General features: G+C 47.9%; 9 protein-coding genes across 9 annotated transcripts; 4 read left to right on the top strand and 5 right to left on the bottom strand.

Annotated features, from left to right (window-relative positions):
* Window positions 1–292: 292 nt before the first annotated feature.
* On the bottom strand, window positions 293–1,334 carry BO66DRAFT_77069 (cyclin-dependent protein kinase regulatory subunit CKS1). Its single transcript, XM_025653573.1, has 4 exons — window positions 1,050–1,334; window positions 813–960; window positions 486–757; window positions 293–434 (listed from the first exon to the last, which is right to left on the bottom strand). The coding sequence occupies exons 2-4, from the start codon at window positions 914–916 to the stop codon at window positions 379–381; spliced, it is 432 nt and encodes a 143-aa protein (XP_025504803.1). The 5' UTR covers window positions 917–960; window positions 1,050–1,334; the 3' UTR covers window positions 293–378.
* Window positions 1,335–2,780: 1,446 nt separating this feature from the next.
* hscA (putative Hsp70 chaperone (HscA)) lies at window positions 2,781–5,228 on the top strand. The gene is made up of 7 exons (XM_025647254.1): window positions 2,781–2,951; window positions 3,046–3,096; window positions 3,151–3,277; window positions 3,338–3,503; window positions 3,560–4,267; window positions 4,323–4,803; window positions 4,854–5,228. Exons 1-7 carry the CDS (start codon window positions 2,909–2,911, stop codon window positions 5,120–5,122), a joined length of 1,845 nt encoding a protein of 614 aa, XP_025504802.1. The 5' UTR covers window positions 2,781–2,908; the 3' UTR covers window positions 5,123–5,228.
* A 1,427-nt stretch (window positions 5,229–6,655) lies between these two features.
* Window positions 6,656–8,072, bottom strand: BO66DRAFT_76700 (uncharacterized protein). The gene is made up of 2 exons (XM_025653571.1): window positions 7,831–8,072; window positions 6,656–7,668 (listed from the first exon to the last, which is right to left on the bottom strand). The coding sequence occupies exons 1-2, from the start codon at window positions 7,943–7,945 to the stop codon at window positions 6,749–6,751; spliced, it is 1,035 nt and encodes a 344-aa protein (XP_025504801.1). The 5' UTR covers window positions 7,946–8,072; the 3' UTR covers window positions 6,656–6,748.
* Window positions 8,073–8,150: 78 nt separating this feature from the next.
* BO66DRAFT_321487 (CDC26 family anaphase-promoting complex subunit) lies at window positions 8,151–8,378 on the top strand (the record flags this gene model as incomplete). The annotated part of the gene is made up of 1 exon (XM_025643723.1): window positions 8,151–8,378. One exon carries the CDS (start codon window positions 8,151–8,153, stop codon window positions 8,376–8,378), a length of 228 nt encoding a protein of 75 aa, XP_025504800.1.
* Window positions 8,379–9,106: 728 nt separating this feature from the next.
* Window positions 9,107–12,162, bottom strand: BO66DRAFT_401006 (Zn(II)2Cys6 transcription factor; the record flags this gene model as incomplete). The annotated part of the gene is made up of 8 exons (XM_025648746.1): window positions 9,107–9,434; window positions 9,508–9,965; window positions 10,021–10,574; window positions 10,622–10,903; window positions 10,975–11,331; window positions 11,371–11,895; window positions 11,960–12,004; window positions 12,108–12,162. The coding sequence occupies 8 exons, from the start codon at window positions 12,160–12,162 to the stop codon at window positions 9,107–9,109; spliced, it is 2,604 nt and encodes an 867-aa protein (XP_025504799.1).
* A 1,719-nt stretch (window positions 12,163–13,881) lies between these two features.
* Window positions 13,882–14,992, top strand: BO66DRAFT_76775 (iron-sulfur cluster assembly protein CIA2). Its single transcript, XM_025653572.1, has 2 exons — window positions 13,882–14,451; window positions 14,520–14,992. The coding sequence occupies exons 1-2, from the start codon at window positions 14,217–14,219 to the stop codon at window positions 14,891–14,893; spliced, it is 609 nt and encodes a 202-aa protein (XP_025504798.1). The 5' UTR covers window positions 13,882–14,216; the 3' UTR covers window positions 14,894–14,992.
* Window positions 14,973–18,533, bottom strand: BO66DRAFT_348558 (116 kDa U5 small nuclear ribonucleoprotein component). Its single transcript, XM_025644656.1, has 4 exons — window positions 18,214–18,533; window positions 18,010–18,158; window positions 15,726–17,954; window positions 14,973–15,628 (listed from the first exon to the last, which is right to left on the bottom strand). Exons 1-4 carry the CDS (start codon window positions 18,231–18,233, stop codon window positions 15,066–15,068), a joined length of 2,961 nt encoding a protein of 986 aa, XP_025504797.1. The 5' UTR covers window positions 18,234–18,533; the 3' UTR covers window positions 14,973–15,065.
* Window positions 18,534–18,547: 14 nt separating this feature from the next.
* Window positions 18,548–20,820, top strand: erg10B (acetyl-CoA C-acetyltransferase). The gene is made up of 5 exons (XM_025652825.1): window positions 18,548–18,939; window positions 19,013–19,062; window positions 19,120–19,195; window positions 19,259–19,748; window positions 19,815–20,820. The coding sequence occupies exons 1-5, from the start codon at window positions 18,875–18,877 to the stop codon at window positions 20,331–20,333; spliced, it is 1,200 nt and encodes a 399-aa protein (XP_025504796.1). The 5' UTR covers window positions 18,548–18,874; the 3' UTR covers window positions 20,334–20,820.
* Window positions 20,795–22,703, bottom strand: BO66DRAFT_348554 (putative ZIP family zinc transporter). Its single transcript, XM_025644655.1, has 3 exons — window positions 22,395–22,703; window positions 22,100–22,276; window positions 20,795–22,035 (listed from the first exon to the last, which is right to left on the bottom strand). Exons 1-3 carry the CDS (start codon window positions 22,438–22,440, stop codon window positions 20,885–20,887), a joined length of 1,374 nt encoding a protein of 457 aa, XP_025504795.1. The 5' UTR covers window positions 22,441–22,703; the 3' UTR covers window positions 20,795–20,884.
* Window positions 22,704–22,851: the final 148 nt, after the last annotated feature.

The following is a 22,851-nucleotide window of genomic DNA, read 5'->3' as shown; positions in this document are numbered from 1 at the left end:
ACAAATAAACTGATCCGGGGTATAGTCGAACCGGGTTATTGGAGCTCATCTCTCCCCAATCGTCTAGTTCAATGTGGGCAGCGTATAGCCTAAGACGCTTCGGTCTTCGTAGTGACTTTGCTGGCCAGGTAACTGAAGAACCAGAAATTGGCAGTAGCTTCACGGCCACCCAATTGGAGCAATGGCTTGCCAAGAATGTAACATGAGGTGACTTCTCAGGCTGAAATTGAATCACATGTGAAGAACGAACTCGTGGCATCAGTTTGTGTGAAGCAACTGTCTGGTTAGATGTTCATGTACGAGTCTCTTCTGATCGCACAAAAAGTCCGCTTCGGAGCCTCGGTCTCCTGTTTGGCATAGGCAAGCCCGACGGAGTTCTCAATCGTACTCCTCTTGCTCACTGGGACAGCGGTGGCTGATAGTTGAGAGGACGTCTATATGTTGTTGTCAGAGGTATCGTAATCGGGCGAATGTTTGAAACTCACTTGAACAATAGAATATGAGGCTCCGGTTCATGTACTTCGTAATGCTCCCAGCCCAAACTCTGCACAGTGGATTAGAACCACCTTGACCTATCAAATCGTTATAGGCATCATTTTCAAACAGCCATACCTGAGTTATACCAAGCGCACGCCACTCATCTTCCCAGAGCAGTTTTAAAGTTCCTTTTGCGCTATCAAAGTAGTCGGCCGGTATCTTTTTCAGCATGTTCTTAGGAAGTTGGACATGTCGGTATTCGAATTGATCATCGGAGTATCTAGAAACCAGAGGACGGTGAGAACAAGCCATACACTCCTGGTCAAATTAATTACCTGGCAGAGTAGTGTATAGAGTCAATGAACTCTTCGAGTCTCTCACGTTCTGATTCTAGTAGTAGACGTGGCTTCTTATTTCTTCTGCTCATATCGATATCCATCTGGAACGACGAAGGGGTTGATGACACAGTACAGACGAAGTATTCTAGTTATAAGCAAGATGGCCAGGTTAGTGAGTGGATAATTCGAATTTCATAAGAAGAAGATAATCTGTGGTTCTGTATGGGAACTCACGGTTCAGGCAACAGTACACTGCAACAGGCGCAGGAACCGGGACAAACAGTAGTTAATATTTGGACACGGGTACAGTGCGATTAAATTCTCTCCAATGACCTGGGATGTGTAAGAATCGTGATATGCATGCAAGATTTGTGATTATTATCGGGCCGAGGGAGAGAAAATTGGAAGGGGTCGACGAAGTTAACCAAGTGGCTTTGCAACTCTTTGGGATACTGTTAGTGGGATTATCCAGGTTCATTTCAGTGCCTGAGGTGTCAACTATATAGGATGGAAATATCTCTACCGAATAAGTCAACCCCTTGTTCATACACTATGCACTGGTTTTTCTCTATTTGAACAAAAGTTTTTGAGCATATTGCATAGTGCGAGAAATTTCTTCCTCCAATTGAGGTTTCGCTAGTTACGAGCCGATTGCGCAAAACCTATGCAGTATCAATAACACATAAGTAACCAATCTGATAATGAACTGGAAACCTCGCAACAACTAGAGCAGCATGACAAAAACAATATCTCTTGTTTCTCTGTGTCTGGTTCCATGAATACATTGGATGCTTGGTTCTATTGTTCAAAGGACACATCCGATCTTGCCGGGAGAGGGATAGGTTCCGTAGCCTGGAGGCTGGACTCGATTTGAGATACCTCTAGTATTGGGATATCTTGATGTTCTAGGACAGTTTACTACACTTGGTAGTCTGGTTTTTGTTTGAACCGCAGCTGATAGCTTGTGCCATTCTAGCAGAGGCCATATGATTCTACCACTCTTTTTAGATAGGAAAATGGGTCAAATAGCCTTCTAGACAATAAAAAGTTGCCTGTGATCAGGGTTCTGGGTCTGCCCTTCTGAAACAAAGCAATCTCTCCGAAGATTACACACTGTCCCACTCAAATATCTTATCCATCGCTACGCTGTATTCTGTAGGACATTGTGATGGTGTATTGCGGATATAAGATAGCATTGGCTGTTATACCTATAATAAGTCCAGTAAGGGACTGACTGCGAGAAAATCACAGGTAGAAATTGTATTGACTCGGGTATACAAAGGCTGTTAATATGTTCAAAAGTATGAGCTCTTATGTGTTATTCAGAATGTACTATATAGTTCTATACCAAGCTTCAAGACCTCATCTATAGCAAGTCTGTAATGTGAATTCTAGAGTTCTTTATTATATACTCTTTGTATCTTCTGTTTCCATTTTGCCCCTTATAGGAACAGAATATGTTATCAGTAGCCTTTCACTCAGTACTCCCTTATTACAAAATAGTCAGCAATATAGCGGTTTATAGTTGGTTAATGACACTCCTAGGCAGCTGCTTAGTACTTTTACGGCTGTGAGGAATGTGTGGACTGTGAGAGGTTGAGGCCTAGGCTTACTAGTATACTAGGCCTGACTGGATAAGTATCCATAGCCTGACAGCTGGCCATACCTGAAATGGCAAGGAAGAGGCTGCGCTGCGTATTGAATATTCTCGGTTCCGAGTTGCCAGTCTTGACAGAGGTAATGGCTAGATGACCTAACCTAACAAGCAACTAACTAGTTATGTAAGTTAACATAATACCGACTGAGCGCAACGGCGATTACTAAGGGTTAAGTGTTACTAAGATAGTAGGTCATCTCAGCCGAGGGCGCGGGAGGGTTGGAGCCTTGGAGGGAAACGAGAACCAAAGAAAAAGAGGAAAAGTGGGGTTTTTTCCTTCCATTTTTTTTACCTTTCCCTTTGCAGAATAAAAATTTAATCACTCCCACCTCAACACCTGGGGCGTTTTTTATAAGACCTTCTCCCTCCAACAATCTCCCCCAAAATTTTCACCTAGATTCCTCCCACCTCCATATCAGTTTCTCACATCTTCAATATGGCTGACGAGGTTTATGAAGGTGCCATTGGCATCGATCTTGGTATGCTAACTCACCTTGCTATCTTCATCCATCGAATGTGAAATTTCTGTACAACGTGCAGATGTTTTCTGAACATGGCTGACAACAAATTCAGGCACAACCTACTCTTGCGTTGCCAACTATGAAGGCACCAATGTTGAGATCAGTATGTATCTGCCTGTCATTGGATATTAGCCGCCATGCTTAACAAGTCCATTAGTCGCCAACGAGCAGGGTAGCTACACAACCCCCTCATTCGTTTCCTTCACCGACAAGGAACGTCTGATCGGCGAGGCCGCCAAGAACCAGGCTGCCATGAACCCCGAGAACACTATCTTCGACATCAAGTGAGTATTCTCAACCCATTGAGGGCTCCCCTGTGACATGCAGAATCTAATGCATACCAGGCGTCTTATTGGTCGCCGGTCCGAGGACCCTATTGTGAAGAAGGACATCGAGTCGTGGCCTTTCAAGGTTGTCGACCAGGGTGGGAACCCTGCCGTTGAGGTCGAATACCTTGGCGAGAGAAAGACTTTCACCCCTCAGGAAATCTCCTCCATGGTCTTGATGAAGGTAATCGAGTTGTGTCCAAAACCGGTCATCGGGTCGGGTACTGACTTCTGAGATAGATGAAGGAAGTTGCCGAGACCAAGCTCGGAAAGAAGGTTGAGAAGGCCGTTATCACGGTTCCTGCCTACTTCAACGACAACCAGCGTCAGGCTACCAAGGATGCCGGTGCTATTGCTGGCCTCAATGTCCTCCGTATCATCAACGAGCCCACTGCTGCTGCTATCGCTTATGGTCTCGGCTCCGGCAAGTCCGAGAAGGAGCGTAATGTCCTCATCTACGATCTGGGTGGTGGTACTTTCGATGTGTCCCTCCTCAACATCCAGGGAGGTGTCTTCACCGTCAAGGCCACCGCTGGAGATACCCACCTTGGTGGACAGGACTTCGACACTAACCTTCTGGACTTCTTCAAGAAGGAGTTCCAGCGCAAGACTGGAAAGGACCTGTCAGGTGACCCTAGAGCCCTCCGTCGCCTGAGAACCGCCTGTGAGCGTGCTAAGCGCACTCTGTCCAACGCCACCCAGACCACAGTTGAGATCGATTCTCTGTTCGATGGCGAGGACTTCAACTCCTCCATCACCCGTGCCCGTTTCGAAGATCTCAACGCCAAGTCTTTCTCGGGCACTCTTGAGCCTGTTCAGCAGGTCCTGAAGGACTCCGGTCTTGAGAAGAGCCAGGTTGACGAGATCGTGCTCGTCGGTGGTTCTACCCGTATCCCACGTATCCAGAAACTTCTCAGCGATTTCTTCGATGGCAAGAAGCTGGAGAAGGTAAACATGCCGCCCAATAATCTCCTATTGACCCATAAATTGACATGATTGACAGAGCATTAACCCCGATGAAGCTGTTGCCTACGGTGCTGCCGTGCAAGCTGGAATTCTGTCTGGAAAGGCCACCTCCGCCGAGACGCAGGATCTTCTGCTCCTTGATGTTGTTCCTCTGTCTCTTGGTGTTGCTATGGAGGGTAACATCTTCGCCCCCGTTGTTGCCCGTGGCCAGACTGTCCCTACCATTAAGAAGCGCACCTTCACAACTGTTGTTGATAACCAAACCACCGTCCAGTTCCCCGTTTACCAGGGTGAGCGTACTAACTGTGCTGACAATACCTCATTGGGCGAGTTTACCTTGGCACCCATCCCTCCCATGAGAGCTGGTGAAGCTGCCCTTGAGGTTGTCTTCGAGGTTGATGTCAACGGTATCCTTAAGGTCACTGCTACTGAGAAGTCGTCTGGCCGTACTGCTAATATCACTATCTCTAACGCTGTTGGCAAGCTTTCTACCACTGAAATCGAGCAGATGATTGATGGTAAGAGATTTTGCCGCTCTGATAGTTTCTTGCACTAACAACACGTCCAGATGCTGCCAAGTTCAAGTCTAGCGATGAGGCTTTCACCAAGAAGTTTGAGTCTCGCCAGCAGCTTGAGTCCTACATCTCTCGCGTTGAAGAAATCGTCTCCGACCCCACCATGTCCCTTAAGCTCAAGCGTGGCAACAAGGAGAAGATTGAATCCGCTCTCAGCGATGCCATGGCCCAGCTTGAGATTGAGGATTCCACCCCCGAGGATTTGAAGAAGAAGGAGCTTGCCCTCAAGAGACTCATCACCAAGGCCATGGCTACTCGTTAATCCTTCTTCCAAGCCTCATCTGCTATAATAATCGTCCATCTTGAGACCAGAGAGCCTGCCTTCCGAGTTACCCCCGACCCTTACTTGCTATTTTCAGTGAAGAATCATTTCGCTACACATGAGATCAAAGACTATGATGTTACCTATGGACCCTTTCTGGATTGAGAGTGTTTATTTATGATTGGGGAGACAAATATGAAAAGTACATTTTTTCTCGTTCAAAGGTTACACAATGTGCCATCACTAGAGATGGACGTACACACAAGTAATCAAGTAGCACTTGGGCATATTAAACACATGAGTGTTTCACTCTGACCTTAAGAAAGCTTCGATGTTACCCATACCAAGTGGGTCTAACCCAATGTTGTTATGTAATATGTACAGCATGCGCAGTATGCTACTGGCTGGTCCAGCCTTAAGTAAGCCATGCAAAGGTTCAAGCTCAGCAGAAACCTCGCATGTGTGGTGATCTTGTCAAGACCAAACCACTCTGCGAAACAAACCAACACCTATCCAAAAGCAATGCGTGCAACTACAACACTTTCGCAAGTCTTTGGCGCTCGATGCTTCCCTCCAATCGCTCCAGTCATTTCTTCCTCACCGCTCACCGGTTTGCATAGGCTCTCTGCTCAACACAAAGTTGCAGGCGTATTGGCATATCGCAATTTTTCCAACTCAGCTGCACTTCACAAGAAGAAGGATAAATTAAGATTATCTTCCAGCGCAGTAGCCGACGATAGAGCCCTTAAAGACTCACCATCTTCTGGTGACCCTTACGATCTCTCACAACTGCATGATGGTATTTCTACTGCTTTGTCTAGCTTGAAAGATGATCTCTCTAAATTCCGCGGCGGTGGCCGGTTTGATATAAATGCCATCGAGAGCCTTCGGGTACAGCTCAGCAAGGCGAAGAAAGAGACACTGAGACTTGGAGACTTAGCCCAGGTCATACCGAAGGGCGGACGCATGGTTACGGTCTTGGCTGCGGAAGAGGATGTATGGCAATTCACCCTTCCAAGTTGGCCTTTTCGACATATTTATGCTATATGAATGGCTGTTGAGCTTACTCTGACCTATTAACCTTGAGTTCTAGCACGTTAAATCAATTATCTCTGCGATCATTTCCTCCAATTTATCTTTGACCCCTCAAGCCGATCCTCACAATGCTCTCCAGCTCAATGTTCCCATCCCACCCCCTACGAAAGAATCCCGGGAACAGGCAGTTACCATGGCCAAGAAAGCGATGGAAAAAGCGGTTACGGCAGTGCGGGATTCGAGAGGTGTTGTACACAAACGACTCCAAGACATGCAGAAAAAGAAGACTGCTAGACCGGATGATGTGCGAAAGGCACAGGAACAGATGGAAAAACTCTCAGAGAAGGGGCAGAAAGATGTGAAAGAACTATTTGAAACAGCAAAGAAGGCCATGGAGAGAGCATGAAACAAACTGGCAATCAAGCCTCTTTCTCTCACAGCGAGGCCAGAGGTCATGAACATTTACAGCTTCTAGAAACTGCTTTCCAGTCGCCGAGAGTTACAACCGGGAGCCCAAGCCACATCAGCAAAAGCAACGTATGTAAGAATAGATGACTAAGTATACATGAAGTACAGCAAAAATGAGGACGGTTAAACACGTCTTGTAGGACGGCCAGAGGTCAGAAGTGATTCCACCTTAGCAAAGAACTGCGTATCCTTTCCAGCTGTGAGATATGACCCATTGTTTTTCAAATTCGTCGCAATTTGATCTAGGACGGGGGATCGGGCAGACTGCCCACTTAAGGTCGCTGGGTATTTACCCTGAACGAGCAATTCAATCAGAGTCTTTCGATCCTTTTCGTCAATTGGGCTGAAAGTGACTTCGATAGGCTCAACCAAATCGCCTTTTCGCTGTGAGAGCTTGTCCGCAAGTAATTGAGACAGCCTCCTTGCCTCTGCTACAGCAAATGACTTCTCCTCCTCGTCCAAGAAGCGGACGTATCTGCCTTGGAAAAGCCGCTTGCCCATTTCTGTAGGAGAAACATAACCGTGGGCGAAGCGGGCGCTGATCGACGACAGTGTCTCAGCAACTCCAGCTGTATGGGCACCGACATCGGTGGGCAGAGATGGCCACGTCTCCCTTAGCGAGTCTAAAGTGACGGGCTCTGGATCATAACGAACGGAAACGGGCTTTGCTTGCTCTTCAAGTTCACGGAAAACGTCTTCAATTCCTTGTCCATCGATCGCCTCATCTGTATCGATATCTGATGGATTGCGTGTGCGACGTTGCGTCCGATCTTTGGCTGTGGACTTTTGCGTGGGAGGTCTCGGTCCGCGGCTCCGGGCAGCTGTTAAGTTCTGAGGAGTCCGAAGTCTCGGCCCCCTTATGATGTTGGTGGGCTGAGAACCGCTTCGACCGGCGGCTAAGGATCTTGCATCAATAACTCTTCGAGGAAGAGGACGATCGGAGCCCGTGTTTCTGGGATTCAGACGAGCTGGCGGGATAATAGGCCTTCTAGGTCGAGCCTGGGAGGTTTCGCTTGAGTTCGAGGTGGACGAGGTAGTAACTCCTCGAGTACCTGGGATGATTAGGACCAAACAGTGAAATATATATATATGCCCAAGTCAAATAGAAGCCTCCAAGAGTGTTATCGAAGATTCATCGACACAACCTAAGCGAAGGTATACAGGCAGCCCCATGGTTGGCACCACCACAAAATTTGCAGACTTACCGGATCGAGGCGTGTTGGTCAAGTCAGTGGCAGAAAAGCAACGGATAAATGCATGAGGCTTTTCACCTAACTTAGCACACCCCTGGTGTAAAAGCGGAATCCGGGATTGAAACATCTTCGATGGCGAGGAAGATGTATCACAGCTGAGTTCAGGTAAGTGTAAAATTGTTTGTTCCAAGCCGCGGATGCTACATGATCACGTGCCTATGATTGCCTCGCCAGGCTATCATATCCTCCTGCATTCTTACCATCCAAACCCGGGTCAAAGTGTCTATGTTCACACGCTTCATTCATCGATTGATTCAAGACCTATACTCAAAATGCTTCGCCGTAAACCAACCGCAATAGCCGTGACATCAGAAGACCTTACTGCTTTCGAAGAAGCGCGACTTCGCAAGTTCACTCGAAGCAGCGGAAATACAAATCATGCCACGGACACCTATCCTGTCAACTTTGATCCAAATGATGAATTGAAACCTTTGCCTGGAGACAAGGCAAGAATAGTACGTTCGCGTGAGGAACGTATAGGCGTTTCTCGTCATCATTGAACAACCGCAAATTTCTTTTTCTCGACTGCCTCACCAATTTTCCCTTGCATTTTGGGCAGGTCGTTGCTGGTCTGCATGCTATCCAAATCTCACTCGCCCGCCTCACACGGCTTACTGTGGGAATTGTATTTCGAGAGAGCCCATTGTTCCTTGTACCCTATAACCTTGTCACGCGGCCAATGTCCATCACACAGAACCTACCTTTTATGCTCATTCTTGGACCACTCGAAGCCTTAGACGAGGCTGAAAAGTATAAAGTTCACCTGAAATTCTTGAGTGTTGCATATCTGCACTTTCCTGTTTGCACAAGGTCCAGAATCTCCGATCTACATCAGGTCGTGTTTTGTATTTACTTGACCAGAGAAAGAAAGATAGCCATTGCACGCCTCAAACAACCCGGTTGTGCTATTGTTGCAGATGGGAGGACACTAGAGCATCTACGCCCATGAAGAATGTCGTTTCAGACCACCAAAGGTGTAAATGATATGCTTTGTCCCCGTTGTCAGTGATTGTGCATGATACCGTGCAAGTGTACGTATAGAGGGTATAGAGATCAGAGCTGTGAAACAAGCACTTTCGACAGTATTTATGACAAAGTAAAAGGACGTGCATGGAAGAAATAAGTGATCTGCCGAACCAATACCAACCAGTAGGCACCAATCGCATGCAGAAGCAGCTGAACATGAAGATAACTGGTGCTATTATAGGCAAGAAGAATCTCATAAAGCTCATGAATGTTGTCGTTTGGAAACTTCCTCTGTGCCCAAGTCGAGAGAATAATTCCAGCGTCTTTTTAACCCGTTAGGGTCATACACACTGGCAACGCTCTGTTGCCAGTCACGTGCAGTAAAAAGTACTTGTTGCCCTGTAAATTGAGCTTGTGGTAATGGGTGAGAGGGGGCGATTGGGCCAACTTTTGTAGTCGGTGTGCCATATTGGACCGGAAATTGACCTGCAATAGTTGACTGCATTGCCTGCGGATGATTACTCATGGCCATAGGCGGGGAATTGGTATTGACCGTGGGTGGCCCAATAGAGAATGCCATGTCCCATTGGCTTCATTGAAATTAGGTGTGTGTTAGTGATAATTGCGACAGATGAGATAAAACGGTAAGGGATTCACTCTTACTTGATGATACGAGTGGGATCCCAACTACTCTCATCGACTAAAGGCGCATCTATACTGTGGCTCGAAATCGACTGGGACGGGATTAATCCCAACGGCTGAAGCTGAGATGAATCCGACTTTGACACCTCAGTAACAGTAGACACTGGAGGGGTAATTCGATATGCTGCATGACCCACTCTATTCGGAAAATTGGAGGATTGATTCAGTTGAGTACCGTAGCTCGGATCGAGCGGTGGGCTTGGGTGGTATGGCTCGGATGGGCTGCCATACGGGAAGGTTGCCTTCAGTTCGAATGGTCGATGGACATCAGCAGAAAATGCGAAACGTAATGAATCTATTTGTGCTTGTAATTCTGGCATGGGCCAAGCAGTCGAGCATCGCTCAAGGATCCTCATGTGTCGAGTGAAATACTCCCTGGCGTCTGTATGGAAATTAGGATCTGGTGATGTTATAGCGACCTAGAGAACGGTTAGCGATAGCCCCAGGGATTGAGAAAAGAGCGTTGTGACTCACAAGGTGTAGCATTGTGCAGGTAAGGACAGTGTAGATTGTGAAATTTATGCCCCGTTGCATGAAAAGAAGGCCAGATAGGCCAAAGCGATTCAGAATGGCTTCCTGTAGTCTACATAAGTACTTGGCAGAGGAATAACACAATGCCATGTGCATCTTCCAGCCTCCCCCGGCAGTGAAAGATTTTGACGCGAGTAGCTGAGGCCGATGTAGCAGAATAATTCCAAGATGGCAGTGGGAATGCATGTTCCCAACGAAATGGGAGGGAATCCAAGGAGGTGAGCCATCAGGCGGATAATTCACTTGTAGATCAGGAGGCAGACTCTGAAGCCAGTCAGTGAACAAAGGGTTCTTCTCGACAAATTTAGGGTTCGCTCCCCAGTCTTTTTGCTTCTTGATCTTGTGGTATATGTCCGCAATGATGCGAATATGGGATGCGTTCTTAACAAAATACGCATACTGCCTAGATCGATCAATCTCAAATTCATCAAGACCCCTAATATCCAGTGTCGGACTCATGTTCACAGTGCTCGGGTCGACACCATAATCCGAGCGGCCTGGCAATGTCAGTATCCTACGAACCACGAAAGACTTAACGACATACCCTGAGGAGCACCGATCATGACCTCGACGACTAGGAGGGCTTGCCACACCCTTGTTTGCACCAAGCACTCGACAGGATTCAAATCACAGCGTCGTTCCTCCACATGAATGTTATTATGCTCATGTATATCCAAATCTTTGGCCATCGAGACAATAGTCTTGACTGTTTGCCATGAGCGGTAGTAATAGCCTTTTTTGGGCCGTGATTCTCGAGCCTTGAGAAGTAAGAGTAATGCCTGAATTGTGCTCAGCCGCGGCTCATCCATGAAGCTGGATTCGTGTCCTGGAATAAGAGGTTGGTATTAGAAACAGAGGATCCTTGACAGGCTGCAAAGAGGGGCTACACTGGCTCACTATTTGCTAACGCTAGCCATTGGGCTCCCTGAGCTGGATCATCCGACAACCTTCCAGCGCATGCAAACATGGCCTCGAGTAACAACGGTGAGATTGAGCTCCGTTCGTGCTGCCACTGGAAGTACAGATGGGACCTATGAACAACCGGAACATAAGGGTGTATGTCATCGAAGTAGATCTTGAGATATTTCATGACCTCATCATCTGACGGCATAAGCTCAGGTGGAATACGTATGGTGGAACCGGCACCAGTACTGAGAGGAGGGAGCTTCTCGTCCGCATCATCCTGAGTTGGGATTTCTGGCTCGGCTCTCTCCTTTCTTTGCTGTCTGATGTATGGCGCTGCGTGGCCGTAAGCTACCGGTTGTAACAGTTGCTAGGCTGTAAAATGCTTACCAATGCCGGTCTCATCTATCCTGAGCTCGCCGAGAACTTCACTCAGATTCTCCGCAGTTGACGGGTCATGTTCGCTAAAAACGTCCCTTTCCGTAGCGCCTAGCGTCTGCGCATGGTCACCTGTGAAGCTTTGTGGTTGCTGATAGGAGTCATGCGATACAGGCACATGCGACGGCCGTAGGTCGTAAGCGGCCGACTGACTAGAAGTGGGCTGCGCAAATTGTGTATAGACACCGAGTTCATCGTGATAAGAATCCATGTGCCCCGCAGGATGTTGTCCGCTATCTCTGAATGCTTGCGATACTGCAAACGAGGAAACCGAAGATTCTGGTGCATTAGACGTTGATAGAGAACCTCCGGAGTTTGGCTCGATACCGTGTCCAGCAAAATATTCGTTGTCTTGCCCAATCGTGGGGGGGACGCATACAAGTTTCAAGCGGGTACATGCTGAGCATGGCCATGTATTGGTCGTGGCAGCATCACATTTGATTTTCCGCTTCCTACAACCATTGCAGGCTCGCATGACTATTGATAAAGTGTTTAGTCTCAATTGGCTGCGAGGTTGTAAGAAAATAGTTTCACAGCGTACCTTTGAGTCTTTTATGCCGATTATGTTCATCGACAAAGACATAATCTGCATGCAAGCCATCAACAACTTGAAAAAGCAAATGACTAAGATGTGCGAGGATGGATGAGGTGGCAAAGACTTCAAAATGTGCAATGCGGAAGAAACCTACTTTTTTGCCCTTCTCTTGGGGCACCAACGGGTGTTGCGAATGAATAGCTCTGCATATTGGAGCACTTGAAAAAGTCACTAAAGCAGCTCGGAATGAAGCCAAGGCCAGCTCGTGAACGGCATATAACGGGCGCTGCTGCCAACTATTTTCGGAGGATGTCCGTAAGGCCTGCCTTGTCCGGATGACTCGAAATGTATTAGACAATGCGGCCGACGGAGAGCGCCTGAGACAGAACTGCAGGGGAAGCAAAGCGAAACTGATCGCTTTGCCTGACACTGAAAATATTGCGATAAAAGCAGCCCCTTTTATGGCTGTGAGTTATATGCCATGGAAGAGCCGTGTCACTAAAGCTGAGCGGGAAGTAGTATCTCTATGTCGAAAGCTGCTTGCTGGTGAAGACGCTGCACCCCACGGATTCGATCATGCATACGCTCGAACATGCAAGGTTATAGGTGCAATAATGAAGTATGCGAAAAAACTCTTGTTGTTTCGCAGTATAGACTGACCCGGACAAATGTTGCAAGTCGGCACCAGGAAGTCACAGCGTAAGTACGGACCCAAAGATGAATCGAAATCCGGACAAATATGAATGGAAGTCAGACAAGTAATTCGCAGCCCAGAGATATTTCGAGTGAATGGAAAGAAGCTGCATCCGTGGACTATGAGATGTCAGTTTTATTTTGAGACATGCGCCGCTCGGTAAAGAACATGACGCCTGACGGAAGACAAGGAGCTGAATGGAACACAGCGAGATGAACAGAAGTAGCCCGCTGGCATAGGAAGCAAGGAACATGAAAACGACCAGAGATGCCCAGAAGATGGGTATTAACTACGTGGCTGCCGGAGAGGCTGTGATGATTGCCATAACAGAAGGAGGTGGAGAGGGGCGCGAGAGCGGAGCGAGAGCGGACACAAATGGAGAAATGGTAAAGGGCGGGGGAGGGGGTGAGACGAGACAAGGGTACTTACCTTGTATCGAGGGGTACGAAGGGTTATCCAGTCTGCATTGCAGTGGAAACTACCAGTAGATTTGACCTGCCAGTGAATATTTGACTAGACAAGGAAGTGAGTATTGGCGCATCACACCCTGATTTGGCGGTCACCATCTAGATTCACCCATGAAATGCGAGCATAAGGCGGATGTGATCGGACGAATAAATGACAGGTATTTTAGCTAATCCATGGAGGTCACAGTTTATCAGTGAAGGGGGAAAAGAGATATGATCAAAGCCCTGAGTGCATTGGAGGAAACCCACTGGGGCAATGTCTTTGCAGCTAAGGCACAGGAACACTCTCTGAGCTGGGCTGGAGGAGTTGCGGCGGGAATCCATGTTAAGTTAACTTACCTACCACCTTGGTTAGGTCATCAGGTTGTGTTGCCGCCGCGATCTTCTAGGCGGCACTATCCACGTACATACTGTAGTAGGTCCAGTACATAGTACTCATTTTATCCACAAGGTTGTGTCTGAGGCTTGTTGGACCCCTTGATTACCCAGAGGACTTTGAGAAGCATCATTAGCATTATCATACCTTTTCTATGTGCAGTCACTCTGTACATAAATCCTTACACTTCTGATGATCACCACCATGGCTATCGCATGTCGGGCATGAGTACGGAGTACTCCGTAAGTGGTCTGGCATATAATTAAAGCAGATCTCGAGTCCCCATGCTTCGATGCAAGGATTTTGGCTTGAATTCACAGCGCTGCACTGATAGCACTGGGATCTCTCGCATTCCTTAGGACAGCCAGTCAAGCGTGTTGTGGTACTTATCTGGTGAATCACGGCTTTGGCCAGTGATACCAGTACACGGAAAGAAAGACTCCGTACCCTGCTTTACATCAGACCTAGTATTAGGTACTTTAGTTGGCACATGGCTTTTCCCCCTTGAAAGTATAACTAGTACGAGGTGAACGCTGCTGCTGGCACGCAGCTTGTCCGAGGAAATAGCTGGTCTACCCAGCCCTGCCAACAATTGGCTCTGGTACTCGGGCCATCATTGTTCCACGGCTTGTCGATGATGTATTGTACTCAATACCTTCGCGGAGAGACCTAACTCCGCACGCGCTTCTTGCTTCTTGCTTCAAGGATCCCGGAGTCACAGAAAACATGGCGTCCGAGGTGCAGAATTCAAACCCGACCATATTGAATGTTGCCGATCTCCCCACTCGATTGGGTTCGGCTACATTGAGCAAGGCAGACACAGACAGAGCCGAGAATCTTGCATCAATCTTTCCACCGTCTGCATATTCAAGTGATTGGCCCACCGCTCTACACTCATCTTCTGATTCCAGCGACGGAGAAGAAGAGCGAGAAGAGCCGATTGATGAGCAAGAAATTTATGGTGAGCTATTTGCTTCCTCTGGTCTCTGCGTGTGCCAGAAAAGGGGTTGACTAGGTTGTGGCCGTCAGATCTCATATCGTCAATTTCCGATCCAGAGCATCCGATATCTCTAGGAGCACTGGCCGTTGTATCCCTTCCGGATATTGCTATAAAGCCAACACTCCCCGATGTGCCTGACTCATCTCTTCGGACAGTATCTGTTCTTATAACACCAACGATCACGCATTGCAGCCTTGCTACAGTAATAGGCCTCGGTGTACGTGTTCGGCTTGAGCAATCACTCCCGCCACGGTTTCGTGTGGATGTGCGAATCAAAGAAGGCTCTCATAGCACAGCTGATGAGGTGAATAAACAATTAGCTGATAAAGAAAGAGTTGCTGCTGCGTTGGAAAATGGAACACTTATGGGTGTTATTGCAAAAATGCTCGAAACGTGCCGATGATTTAAGTGGACGTCATGATCATTCAATGTCTCTTGAACTGCAATTGTTATATTTTTGTGGGTTACATACAATGCACGGTATTCGTATGAGTGAACTTGTAATATTCTACAGATGATTTTCAAGTAAAATATTCAACAGGTAATTCCAATCAACATCATCATGACGATATCTTTCACGAGTCTAGAACTCCACTTTCCTTTAATCCCTTCCAAAGTTCTGGCTCCAAGAATTTGCTCACTGTAACATCCTCTGCCAGACCTTTACGCCTTCTAGTCTTTAGCACAAAGTCGCGGGCGGTGGCCATGGCAGGAGCCATCTCCAACGGCTTAACCTTGACTTCACGATCGAGCGGATCTCCCGGGACGACGCTCCATTTGTCAAAGACAAGACTCACGGCTGCTTGACCCTGTGTATGGATCCTAAGATCTGTCTCAAACCCGAAAGAATCTATCACTGGTACCAAGCCGCGAACGGAATATAGCGGCGTCCCTGCAATCGGCCCATCGGAAAGTACGTGCCCCCTTCTTCGAGAGAGGACCGTATACACCGAGGCGACGGCGTCTGCGGGCCCCGTCATTGTGCAAGAGTATATGGGTTCCATCAAACGTGGAGATGCCATCAGGAAAGAAGAGTAGATGGCCCGCCGGGAGGTGGGAATGATCTGACCACCTCCTCTGTAGATCGCCTGATCAGCAAGCGAGACATCCGTGAGCCTGAAACGCGTGTTGCGGATCGCTATGAACAGCAGTTAGCTATTTGAAATTGTAATCTTCTCCACATACACCAGTATACAATAGTGGTAGCGAAGAAGCACAAAAAGGAAAAGACTCACGTTCTTCACACAGAGGTCCTTCCCTCGTGCCCCAGCTGAAGCCCTGGGTAATGGAATCCCTAACACTGCTGAGGAGCTTTTTGTCAACTTGAGAAGGCAAGGTATCATCCTGCAGAACGTTTGGACCCATTTCATCTGGGCCAAATGCCCAGATGCTTCGCGCTGCCAGCTTATCCCATTCGTACTTGTCTTCGAAGAAGCGAGCCACTTTGCGGATTGGATCCTTGATACTAACTCTGCCGCTCTCGATATCCTCGGCAATCCCATCATCCAAGGGTTCGGCAATCATCGTGATCTTGTTCTTCTTGTTTGGGGTGATAGAATAGCACATGATGGCTGATGTTTCAACAACGGTTTCGCAAAACCGGGTAACAGGATCTGAGACTTTGATTTCCATCTCTGAGAATAACCTCCGAAGATCATGAAGCACACAGTCCATATAGAGCTCGCCAGTGCCTAGAAGCACGTGTTCACCAGATTCCTCTACTTTAGTTGAGACCAAGGGGTAGCTTTTGTTCACCTTACGAAGACCATCAAGCATCTTAGGCAATTCAGATGGGTTGACGGGCTCGACAGCGACCTTGAATACAGATTCAGTCATGTGCCGGATTGGGCTGAAAATGTAGGCCTCTTCGTGATCTTCGAGCTGAAGTGGCACTAGAGTCGCTGTCTTCGCAATGGAATTGTCCACGCCCCCAAGAAGAACTAGGTTGCCAGCAGGAACTCCAGTTGTGGGGATGCTGTATGCCGTTTCCGCAATCCATGTGTCGGAAATCGTTGCAACTACCATGTCTTCCTCATCTTCGGGAGTATAGCCTTCGCCAAGTACACGAACCTGTTGACTGGGGCAGACCGTGCCACTCATAATTCTCCCGAAAGCGTGAAATTTCGACGCATCCGTACTAGTAAAGAGCTTGGTGACATGCACAACAAGTGGGCCATCAGGGTCACACGCAGCCATTGCTGCTGCAATCTTTGTATCCAAGGATCCTGTGTAATACCGCTCCAGCTTCTTTTGTGCACCGTCTGCAGGGGAGGGTATGTGCTGGAGTACCATGTCCACGAATCCCGTTGCAGCGCCAAAGAATTGATCACAAACCAGGCGAAGTAGGCCTTTCGCGTCAGATCTCAAGTGCGACGGTTTGATATCAACACCGACACTAGCCAGCGTAACCTTGAGGTCTTCGGGACTTTCGCTTAACGTGTGCGAGTAAAGCTTGTAAATGGGCTCCAGAACAAACTTGACAAATGTCCTCTTTGATTCGTCCTCCAATCCTTTCCGGGTAAATTTTCGACTTCTAGGATTGTAGAAGATATCGCCCCACAGACGTAAACTGAGGTCAGATGACTCAACCTGAGGGTAGGTCTCTGCATACATCTTGGCAAACGAATGCAAGGTGAAGCACCATCCCATGGAAGCGCACGCGAAAGAAACATTGCCGCGTTCCGGGCTGAGTCGCCTCTTTTCACCTTGGCCCGGTAAAATATTCTCGATAATAGTGTTTACCTCCTCAACCACGTGCTTCAATTTGAAGTAAGCATCATTAGGAGGTATTTTGAGCTCTAGTATCAACCGATCCATTTTGTTTAGCACCAGCGTGAGTGGGAGATCTTCGAGTATAGCATGCTTGATAATCTGCTCGGTATTCGCTTGCACGCCTTCGACAACGTCGACTACGAGCACGACACCGTCAGCTAGTCGACATGCGGCCGCCACTTCATCGACAAAGTTCACATGACCCGGAGTGTCAAGAATGTTGAAAAGATGGGATTTGCCTCTTGTGCCCTGGAGGACCAAGCTCATAGGCGCCATTTTGATAGAAATACCCCTTTCTCTTTCAAGAAAGTGCACATCCGTATATCGAAGCTGCTCCTCCTTTCGTCTGCCGGCTCGTTTCTCCAGACGATCAGCTAAATCATGGGTCTGCGTAACAAGCATGTCCATAAAAGCTGTCTTGCCGTGATGTAGATGACCGACAACTGCTATGTTCCTTATCTGCTCAGGGAAATTGAGCAAGTCCATCATGAACTCTCTGGAGTAATGGACCTGCGGCAGCTCAGCTTCTTCGATTGCGAATTTCTTTTGTTGGACGGGCGCAATTATAGGCTCAGAGAGAGGCTGTGCGTCCTCCTCTTGAACAAGGGTTTCAACATCCTCCCCGTACACTTGCTGGGCACTCGGGTAATACTGTTTATCTTCATGAAGGATGACGGCATTTGAGGGACCTTCTAATAGACGGCTTAGTACGATTGTGCTTCAATTGCGAACCGGGTAAACACGTACCATCCACCTCCATCAACTGATGCTCACTGGCTTCCCCCTCTTCATCGCCCGCGAAAGCCTCCTCAAATTGGAATGCTTGGGGCTCAGCACCTTCATTAAGAGCAGATTCCTCATCCGATTCTCCCACTTCACCAATATAGTTGCCAAATCTGGGAAGTTATCCGTCAGCTGCATATCTTGATGGAGTGAATATCAGGGACCTACTCATCGTAAAGATCGTCCATTGCGATATGAATCTATAGTCGGAAGACAGACTGTCTCGCAAGATTCACAAAAAAGTCAGCAGTGTTGATACTGACAGTGCATTTCTTTTTCGGGGATGTTGATTGGGACGATCAGCCAATCTTTTATTTTGTCTGGCCTTGAGCGCTCCTCGGTTGAGTTTGACGTCAGGTTCCCTTTCTTGTTTTGTTTTTGCCTTTCTTTATGATGTGATTTTGTTCTTGTTAAGGCACTCCACTCCGTCCTTCTGCTTCTTCCCTGCTATCGAGCTGTTGAGGTTGTGCCTAGATTGATACGTACGAGGCAAATCCCGGCCCGAGCTTGGCGTCCTGCTTTGCTTGAGTTCCCTCCGTAAGTGGTACGTTTGTCCGTTGGCCCGCCCCTCCCCGAAAGCCCGTCCGATGCTGGCCGCTAAGTTACGCTTGGGCAGGAGTAAGTGGGGTGCTCCGTACAACGTGAAGAGTTTCCGTTTGTCTCACCGATCCCGCTTGACATTTCATATTTACCCCTACAGACTCACTTTCTTTGCTCTCCTTTCAGCAGTCCCTAAAGGTCTGGTATTTCACTGAATTTAGCTCACTGTCTAGTCAGTACAGATTTTTTTCTTCTCCGGACCATAACCTGCACGGTAAAACTGTACATCATGTCTTCGCTTCCTCCTGTTTATATTGTTTCGGCCGTGCGGACCCCTGTGGGCTCATTTTTGGGGTGAGTCTTCACCAGGATACCGTTAATGTACAATGGTTGAACCTCAACTCACACACTCTTACCTTTTACATAGTTCTTTATCAAGCCAGACTGCCCCGCAGCTGGGCTCCCATGCGATCAAAGGTCTGACATACCAGTTACTCCAGTCTCGGTGCCGAAACTGACAGGACTCATGATTAGCGGCCCTTAACAAAGCCGATGGTATTAACCCATCGGATGTTCAGGAAGTATTCTTCGGCAACGTTCTCTCTGCAAAGTGAGCTACTTCCCACTTAGATTGCCTCTGCTCATGAATGGTCTTCTAACACGTCCTTACTAGTGTTGGTCAGAATCCCGCTAGACAGTGTGCTCTTGGGGCTGGACTTGAAGAGTCTACGGTGTGTACCACGGTCAACAAGGTTTGCGCATCTGGTCTGAAGGCAGTTATTCTTGGAGCCCAAACAATCATGACCGGTAACGCGGATGTTGTTGTGGCCGGTGGCGCCGAGTCCATGTCGAATGCCCCACACTATCTCCCAAATCTTCGCACTGGGGCCAAATATGGCCATCAAAATCTGGTGGATGGCATCATGAAAGACGGCCTGACCGATGCAGGCAAGCAGGAACTTATGGGTTTGCAAGCCGAAGAATGTGCACAAGACCACGATTTGAGCCGGGAACAGCAGGATAACTATGCTATCCGGACCTACGAAAAAGCTCAGGCTGCACAGAAAGCCGGTCTTTTCGATGACGAGATTGCACCTATCGAATTACCTGGATTCAGGGGCAAGCCGGGTGTCACGGTGTCCCAGGATGAGGAGCCGAAGAATGTAGGTTCTCACAGAATGCTTTTTTGTACACACACGGGCTGATGTTGTATTTTTTCTCCCTTTTAGCTTAATCCTGACAAGCTTCGGGCTATCAAGCCTGCTTTCATTCCTGGGTCGGGAACTGTGACAGCCCCTAACTCCTCCCCTTTGAATGACGGGGCCGCGGCTGTCGTTTTGGTTTCTGAAGCAAAGGTTAAAGAGCTTAACCTCAAACCCGTTGCTAAAATCCTTGGATGGGGAGATGCCGCTCATCAACCTAGTAAATTCACCACTGCACCCGCTCTCGCAATTCCCAAGGCACTCAAACATGCAGGTGTTGCCCAGGATGCTGTGGATGCCTTTGAGATCAATGAGGCATTCAGCGTGGTTGCTCTGGCCAACATGAAATTGCTCAACATTCCCGAAGAGAAGGTCAACATTCATGGCGGTGCTGTTGCTATCGGTCATCCCATCGGTGCCAGCGGTGCCCGTATCTTGACTACCTTGCTTGGTGTTCTTAAAGCTCGGAACGGCAAGATTGGCTGTGTGGGAATTTGTAATGGAGGTGGTGGCGCGAGCGCCATGGTTGTGGAATCTCTTGTCTAATGTTCGGAAGCGCAATTGGTGAGCCACTTGAGCTCATGGCCATTCTTGTTCAGAAGGAGACCGACGAGCCCCTTACGAGTGGTCTGCTAACAATTTATTCTCCCGCCAAATGTTGGTTTCAAGATGCTAGACATCATATAGCAACGTTTGTTTCCGAAGAAAACAATCCTTAAGCATTTCTGCCTAATTCTCTGACATTAAAGGCCGTAGTGCGGAAGCTATGTCCAAAAGTTATACAGGCCATGGCCTTGCCTGAAGCACTATCCTATGTTGGACCACGCAAGGACCTCCCGAAACAGTTATGGGAACACATAGCTCAAAGAGATCTAGGAAATATTGTGCAGTGGAAAAGGACCAGAGAATATGGCTGGCACTAACGAGTGTCGCGAGAACCACATGTATTGACCTATTTCACTCTGTTTCATCTAATAGGTGCTAGATAAGTTTGATGGAACACCAGACTCTAACCTGTGTCTCAATATTCAGTGGGAAAAGTGACTACGTACTCGAGAGTAAGGTGACAGGAGTCCTTGAGGATGAAACCTAACTACTTAAGCGAAGGCGCCAACGACCGCCATCAATAAAGCTCCAGCCAGCACTGCAACACAGGCCTCGATGCGTCTCCTTCCTCTAAGTGTTGCGTAACTGGTTTCACTTAAAAAATCTTCTGCCAGAAGTTCAACAAGACCTGCGAACAATAGAAGACCACTGCTGATGGCATTCGTGATCCCAACCATAAGTAGCCCCGTAGTGCTTGCTGGGTCATAGAAATTATGCAGTATGAGGCCGATGGCTTGTCCGATAGGGGTGGTAGTTCCGTAGGCGAGAGACATCAGCCATGGTTTCATGGAAGACGGGGCAAAGAGGTCTGGAATGAGCGACGCAATTCTTGAGCCCAGAGCAAACCCCTCGAACGTCTGATGAAAGCAGATCGCGACGAGGAGGACAATGAATGAAGTACCTGTGGCAACACTGAGGGCCATCCCAATAAAAATGCTATGAAAAAGAATCCCCGCCTCCAGCAGTAGACATTGCAGTAGCTGTCGCTGCGGATTATGTCTAGATGATTCCATGTTCGTCCTTTGGTGCAGATCAGCGCGAGTTTGTCGGTCGCTAGAAGATGAGCGCCGATGCATTTGATCACTCTTCCTACCCAAAGGAGAAGTAGCGTGATGGTGTGGCCGGGCAAAGTCTATACCATCACTCAACTCAGTAAGCCGCAGAGTGCTAGACAGAGTAGGCTCGTTGGTTGAGCTTCCGATATTAGAAATTGACGATGGTGGTACCGCGTCTGTGCTATGATACGCCTCAAGCCTACCAAGATAAACATGACCTCCGGGCTCGTGTTCGTTCTCTAAGTCATCATGCAGACCCCTACTTGCCAAGTCTATACCGACATCATTCATTAGCTTGTCGTATTCACTCCCGTGAACATGACCTGCCCCCTTCAGGGCGAAGAACATTTCCACAAGCACAACAACAAAGACCGAAATCATGGCGACAAATCCAGCCATGGCACGGTATGTTTCACTCCAAAAGTGAGGAAGACAGGGGTCAGTCAAGGAAATGAATGCCGTGGGCAGCAAATGGACAAAGGCAGTGGCAATCAAAACTCCTGTTCCAAAATGCCTAGATATAAAAAGAAACCGACGCGGTATTGGTAAACGGGGGAATCGGCGGGCAAGTACAGGGAATGAACAAGCTTGTATCTATGGTATTAGTCTCTGGGATTTGAACTGTACTGCACAAGAGAAGATAAGACATACCAAGTGTGCTTAACACAAGTATAAGAAAAAGTGCTAGGACATGGATTGGAGTGTTATAAGCACCTCGTTCTTTTGAGCCACAGGTTGCAGCACTGTCATTTGAGGTTCGCCGTGCTATTTCGGCCCGTAGAAGAGTATCAGGGATACTCGCAATCAACAAACTGGCATTTCCGAAGCCTGCGACATTAGCAAATGTCTATCAATTGCTATTCAGGAAACGCAACAACATGCAATGACAATTTCATCGTGGTGCTCGATTGATCTCACTTTGCTTATAGGGTGTACTATGACTCACTGATATGGCTGATATCAGCCTGCTCCCATGATGAAGTTGGGTTCATTCTTGTCTAAAGCCCGTGGAAATTCCGACTTCCGCTATATCCATGACCTTATGGCAGACTTTGGGCGTGCCGTCTGCTTCGGCAAGGTCTCGAGTAAAAGTGAGGGACGACACAAACGATGTCCAGCTGATCAACGGACGCTCCAAGTGACCTGTCTAGGAAAGGGCATATGAAGTTGGTTTCTACCTTTGTATCAAAGGCACATTTGTGCAGGATTGGTGTCGGAATTACTCGGTGTAAACGAGTTTACTTTCTGATCGTCTTATCTTCCCAGCCTGATTATATAATACCGGCCCAAATAGACTAAGTAATCACATTACATACCGCGGACCTATGGGTACGTGAACACAGTTCATCTGAACCTTTTTTTGAGCTTATGTGGAACGTTCCCGCGGCACGTGATGACAATTA

The sequence above is a fragment of the Aspergillus aculeatinus genome (assembly GCF_003184765.1).
Source record: "Aspergillus aculeatinus CBS 121060 unplaced genomic scaffold BO66scaffold_20, whole genome shotgun sequence".
Taxonomy (NCBI): Eukaryota; Fungi; Ascomycota; class Eurotiomycetes; order Eurotiales; family Aspergillaceae; genus Aspergillus; species Aspergillus aculeatinus.
Note: the sequence above shows the minus strand (reverse complement) of the source record. Positions and strands in the feature narration are given on the sequence as shown.

What these genes read in the sequence shown, in the direction of transcription:
- BO66DRAFT_77069 (XM_025653573.1), bottom strand. Translation starts at nt 916, where the DNA reads ATGGATATCGATATGAGCAGAAGAAATAAGAAGCCACGTCTACTACTA. An exon ending in TCTATACACTACTCTGCCAG is followed by an intron (nt 758 to 812) that starts GTAATTAATTTG and finishes TCTGGTTTCTAG; the next exon opens with ATACTCCGATGATCAATTCG. An exon ending in CCTCATATTCTATTGTTCAA is followed by an intron (nt 435 to 485) that starts GTGAGTTTCAAA and finishes AACAACATATAG; the next exon opens with ACGTCCTCTCAACTATCAGC.
- hscA (XM_025647254.1), top strand. Translation starts at nt 2,909, where the DNA reads ATGGCTGACGAGGTTTATGAAGGTGCCATTGGCATCGATCTTG. An exon ending in AGGCACCAATGTTGAGATCA is followed by an intron (nt 3,097 to 3,150) that starts GTATGTATCTGC and finishes CAAGTCCATTAG; the next exon opens with TCGCCAACGAGCAGGGTAGC. An exon ending in ATGGCAAGAAGCTGGAGAAG is followed by an intron (nt 4,268 to 4,322) that starts GTAAACATGCCG and finishes CATGATTGACAG; the next exon opens with AGCATTAACCCCGATGAAGC.
- BO66DRAFT_76700 (XM_025653571.1), bottom strand. Translation starts at nt 7,945, where the DNA reads ATGTTTCAATCCCGGATTCCGCTTTTACACCAGGGGTGTGCTAAGTTA. An exon ending in GACCAACACGCCTCGATCCG is followed by an intron (nt 7,669 to 7,830) that starts GTAAGTCTGCAA and finishes CAGGTACTCGAG; the next exon opens with GAGTTACTACCTCGTCCACC.
- BO66DRAFT_76775 (XM_025653572.1), top strand. Translation starts at nt 14,217, where the DNA reads ATGGCGTCCGAGGTGCAGAATTCAAACCCGACCATATTGAATGTTGCC. An exon ending in TGATGAGCAAGAAATTTATG is followed by an intron (nt 14,452 to 14,519) that starts GTGAGCTATTTG and finishes TGTGGCCGTCAG; the next exon opens with ATCTCATATCGTCAATTTCC.
- BO66DRAFT_348558 (XM_025644656.1), bottom strand. Translation starts at nt 18,233, where the DNA reads ATGGACGATCTTTACGATGA. An exon ending in ATGGACGATCTTTACGATGA is followed by an intron (nt 18,159 to 18,213) that starts GTAGGTCCCTGA and finishes ATAACTTCCCAG; the next exon opens with ATTTGGCAACTATATTGGTG. An exon ending in TCAGTTGATGGAGGTGGATG is followed by an intron (nt 17,955 to 18,009) that starts GTACGTGTTTAC and finishes GCCGTCTATTAG; the next exon opens with AAGGTCCCTCAAATGCCGTC.
- erg10B (XM_025652825.1), top strand. Translation starts at nt 18,875, where the DNA reads ATGTCTTCGCTTCCTCCTGTTTATATTGTTTCGGCCGTGCGGACCCCT. An exon ending in GGCAACGTTCTCTCTGCAAA is followed by an intron (nt 19,196 to 19,258) that starts GTGAGCTACTTC and finishes CGTCCTTACTAG; the next exon opens with TGTTGGTCAGAATCCCGCTA. An exon ending in AGGATGAGGAGCCGAAGAAT is followed by an intron (nt 19,749 to 19,814) that starts GTAGGTTCTCAC and finishes TCTCCCTTTTAG; the next exon opens with CTTAATCCTGACAAGCTTCG.
- BO66DRAFT_348554 (XM_025644655.1), bottom strand. Translation starts at nt 22,440, where the DNA reads ATGAACCCAACTTCATCATGGGAGCAGGCTGATATCAGCCATATCA. An exon ending in GGCTGATATCAGCCATATCA is followed by an intron (nt 22,277 to 22,394) that starts GTGAGTCATAGT and finishes CTAATGTCGCAG; the next exon opens with GCTTCGGAAATGCCAGTTTG. An exon ending in ACTTGTGTTAAGCACACTTG is followed by an intron (nt 22,036 to 22,099) that starts GTATGTCTTATC and finishes CATAGATACAAG; the next exon opens with CTTGTTCATTCCCTGTACTT.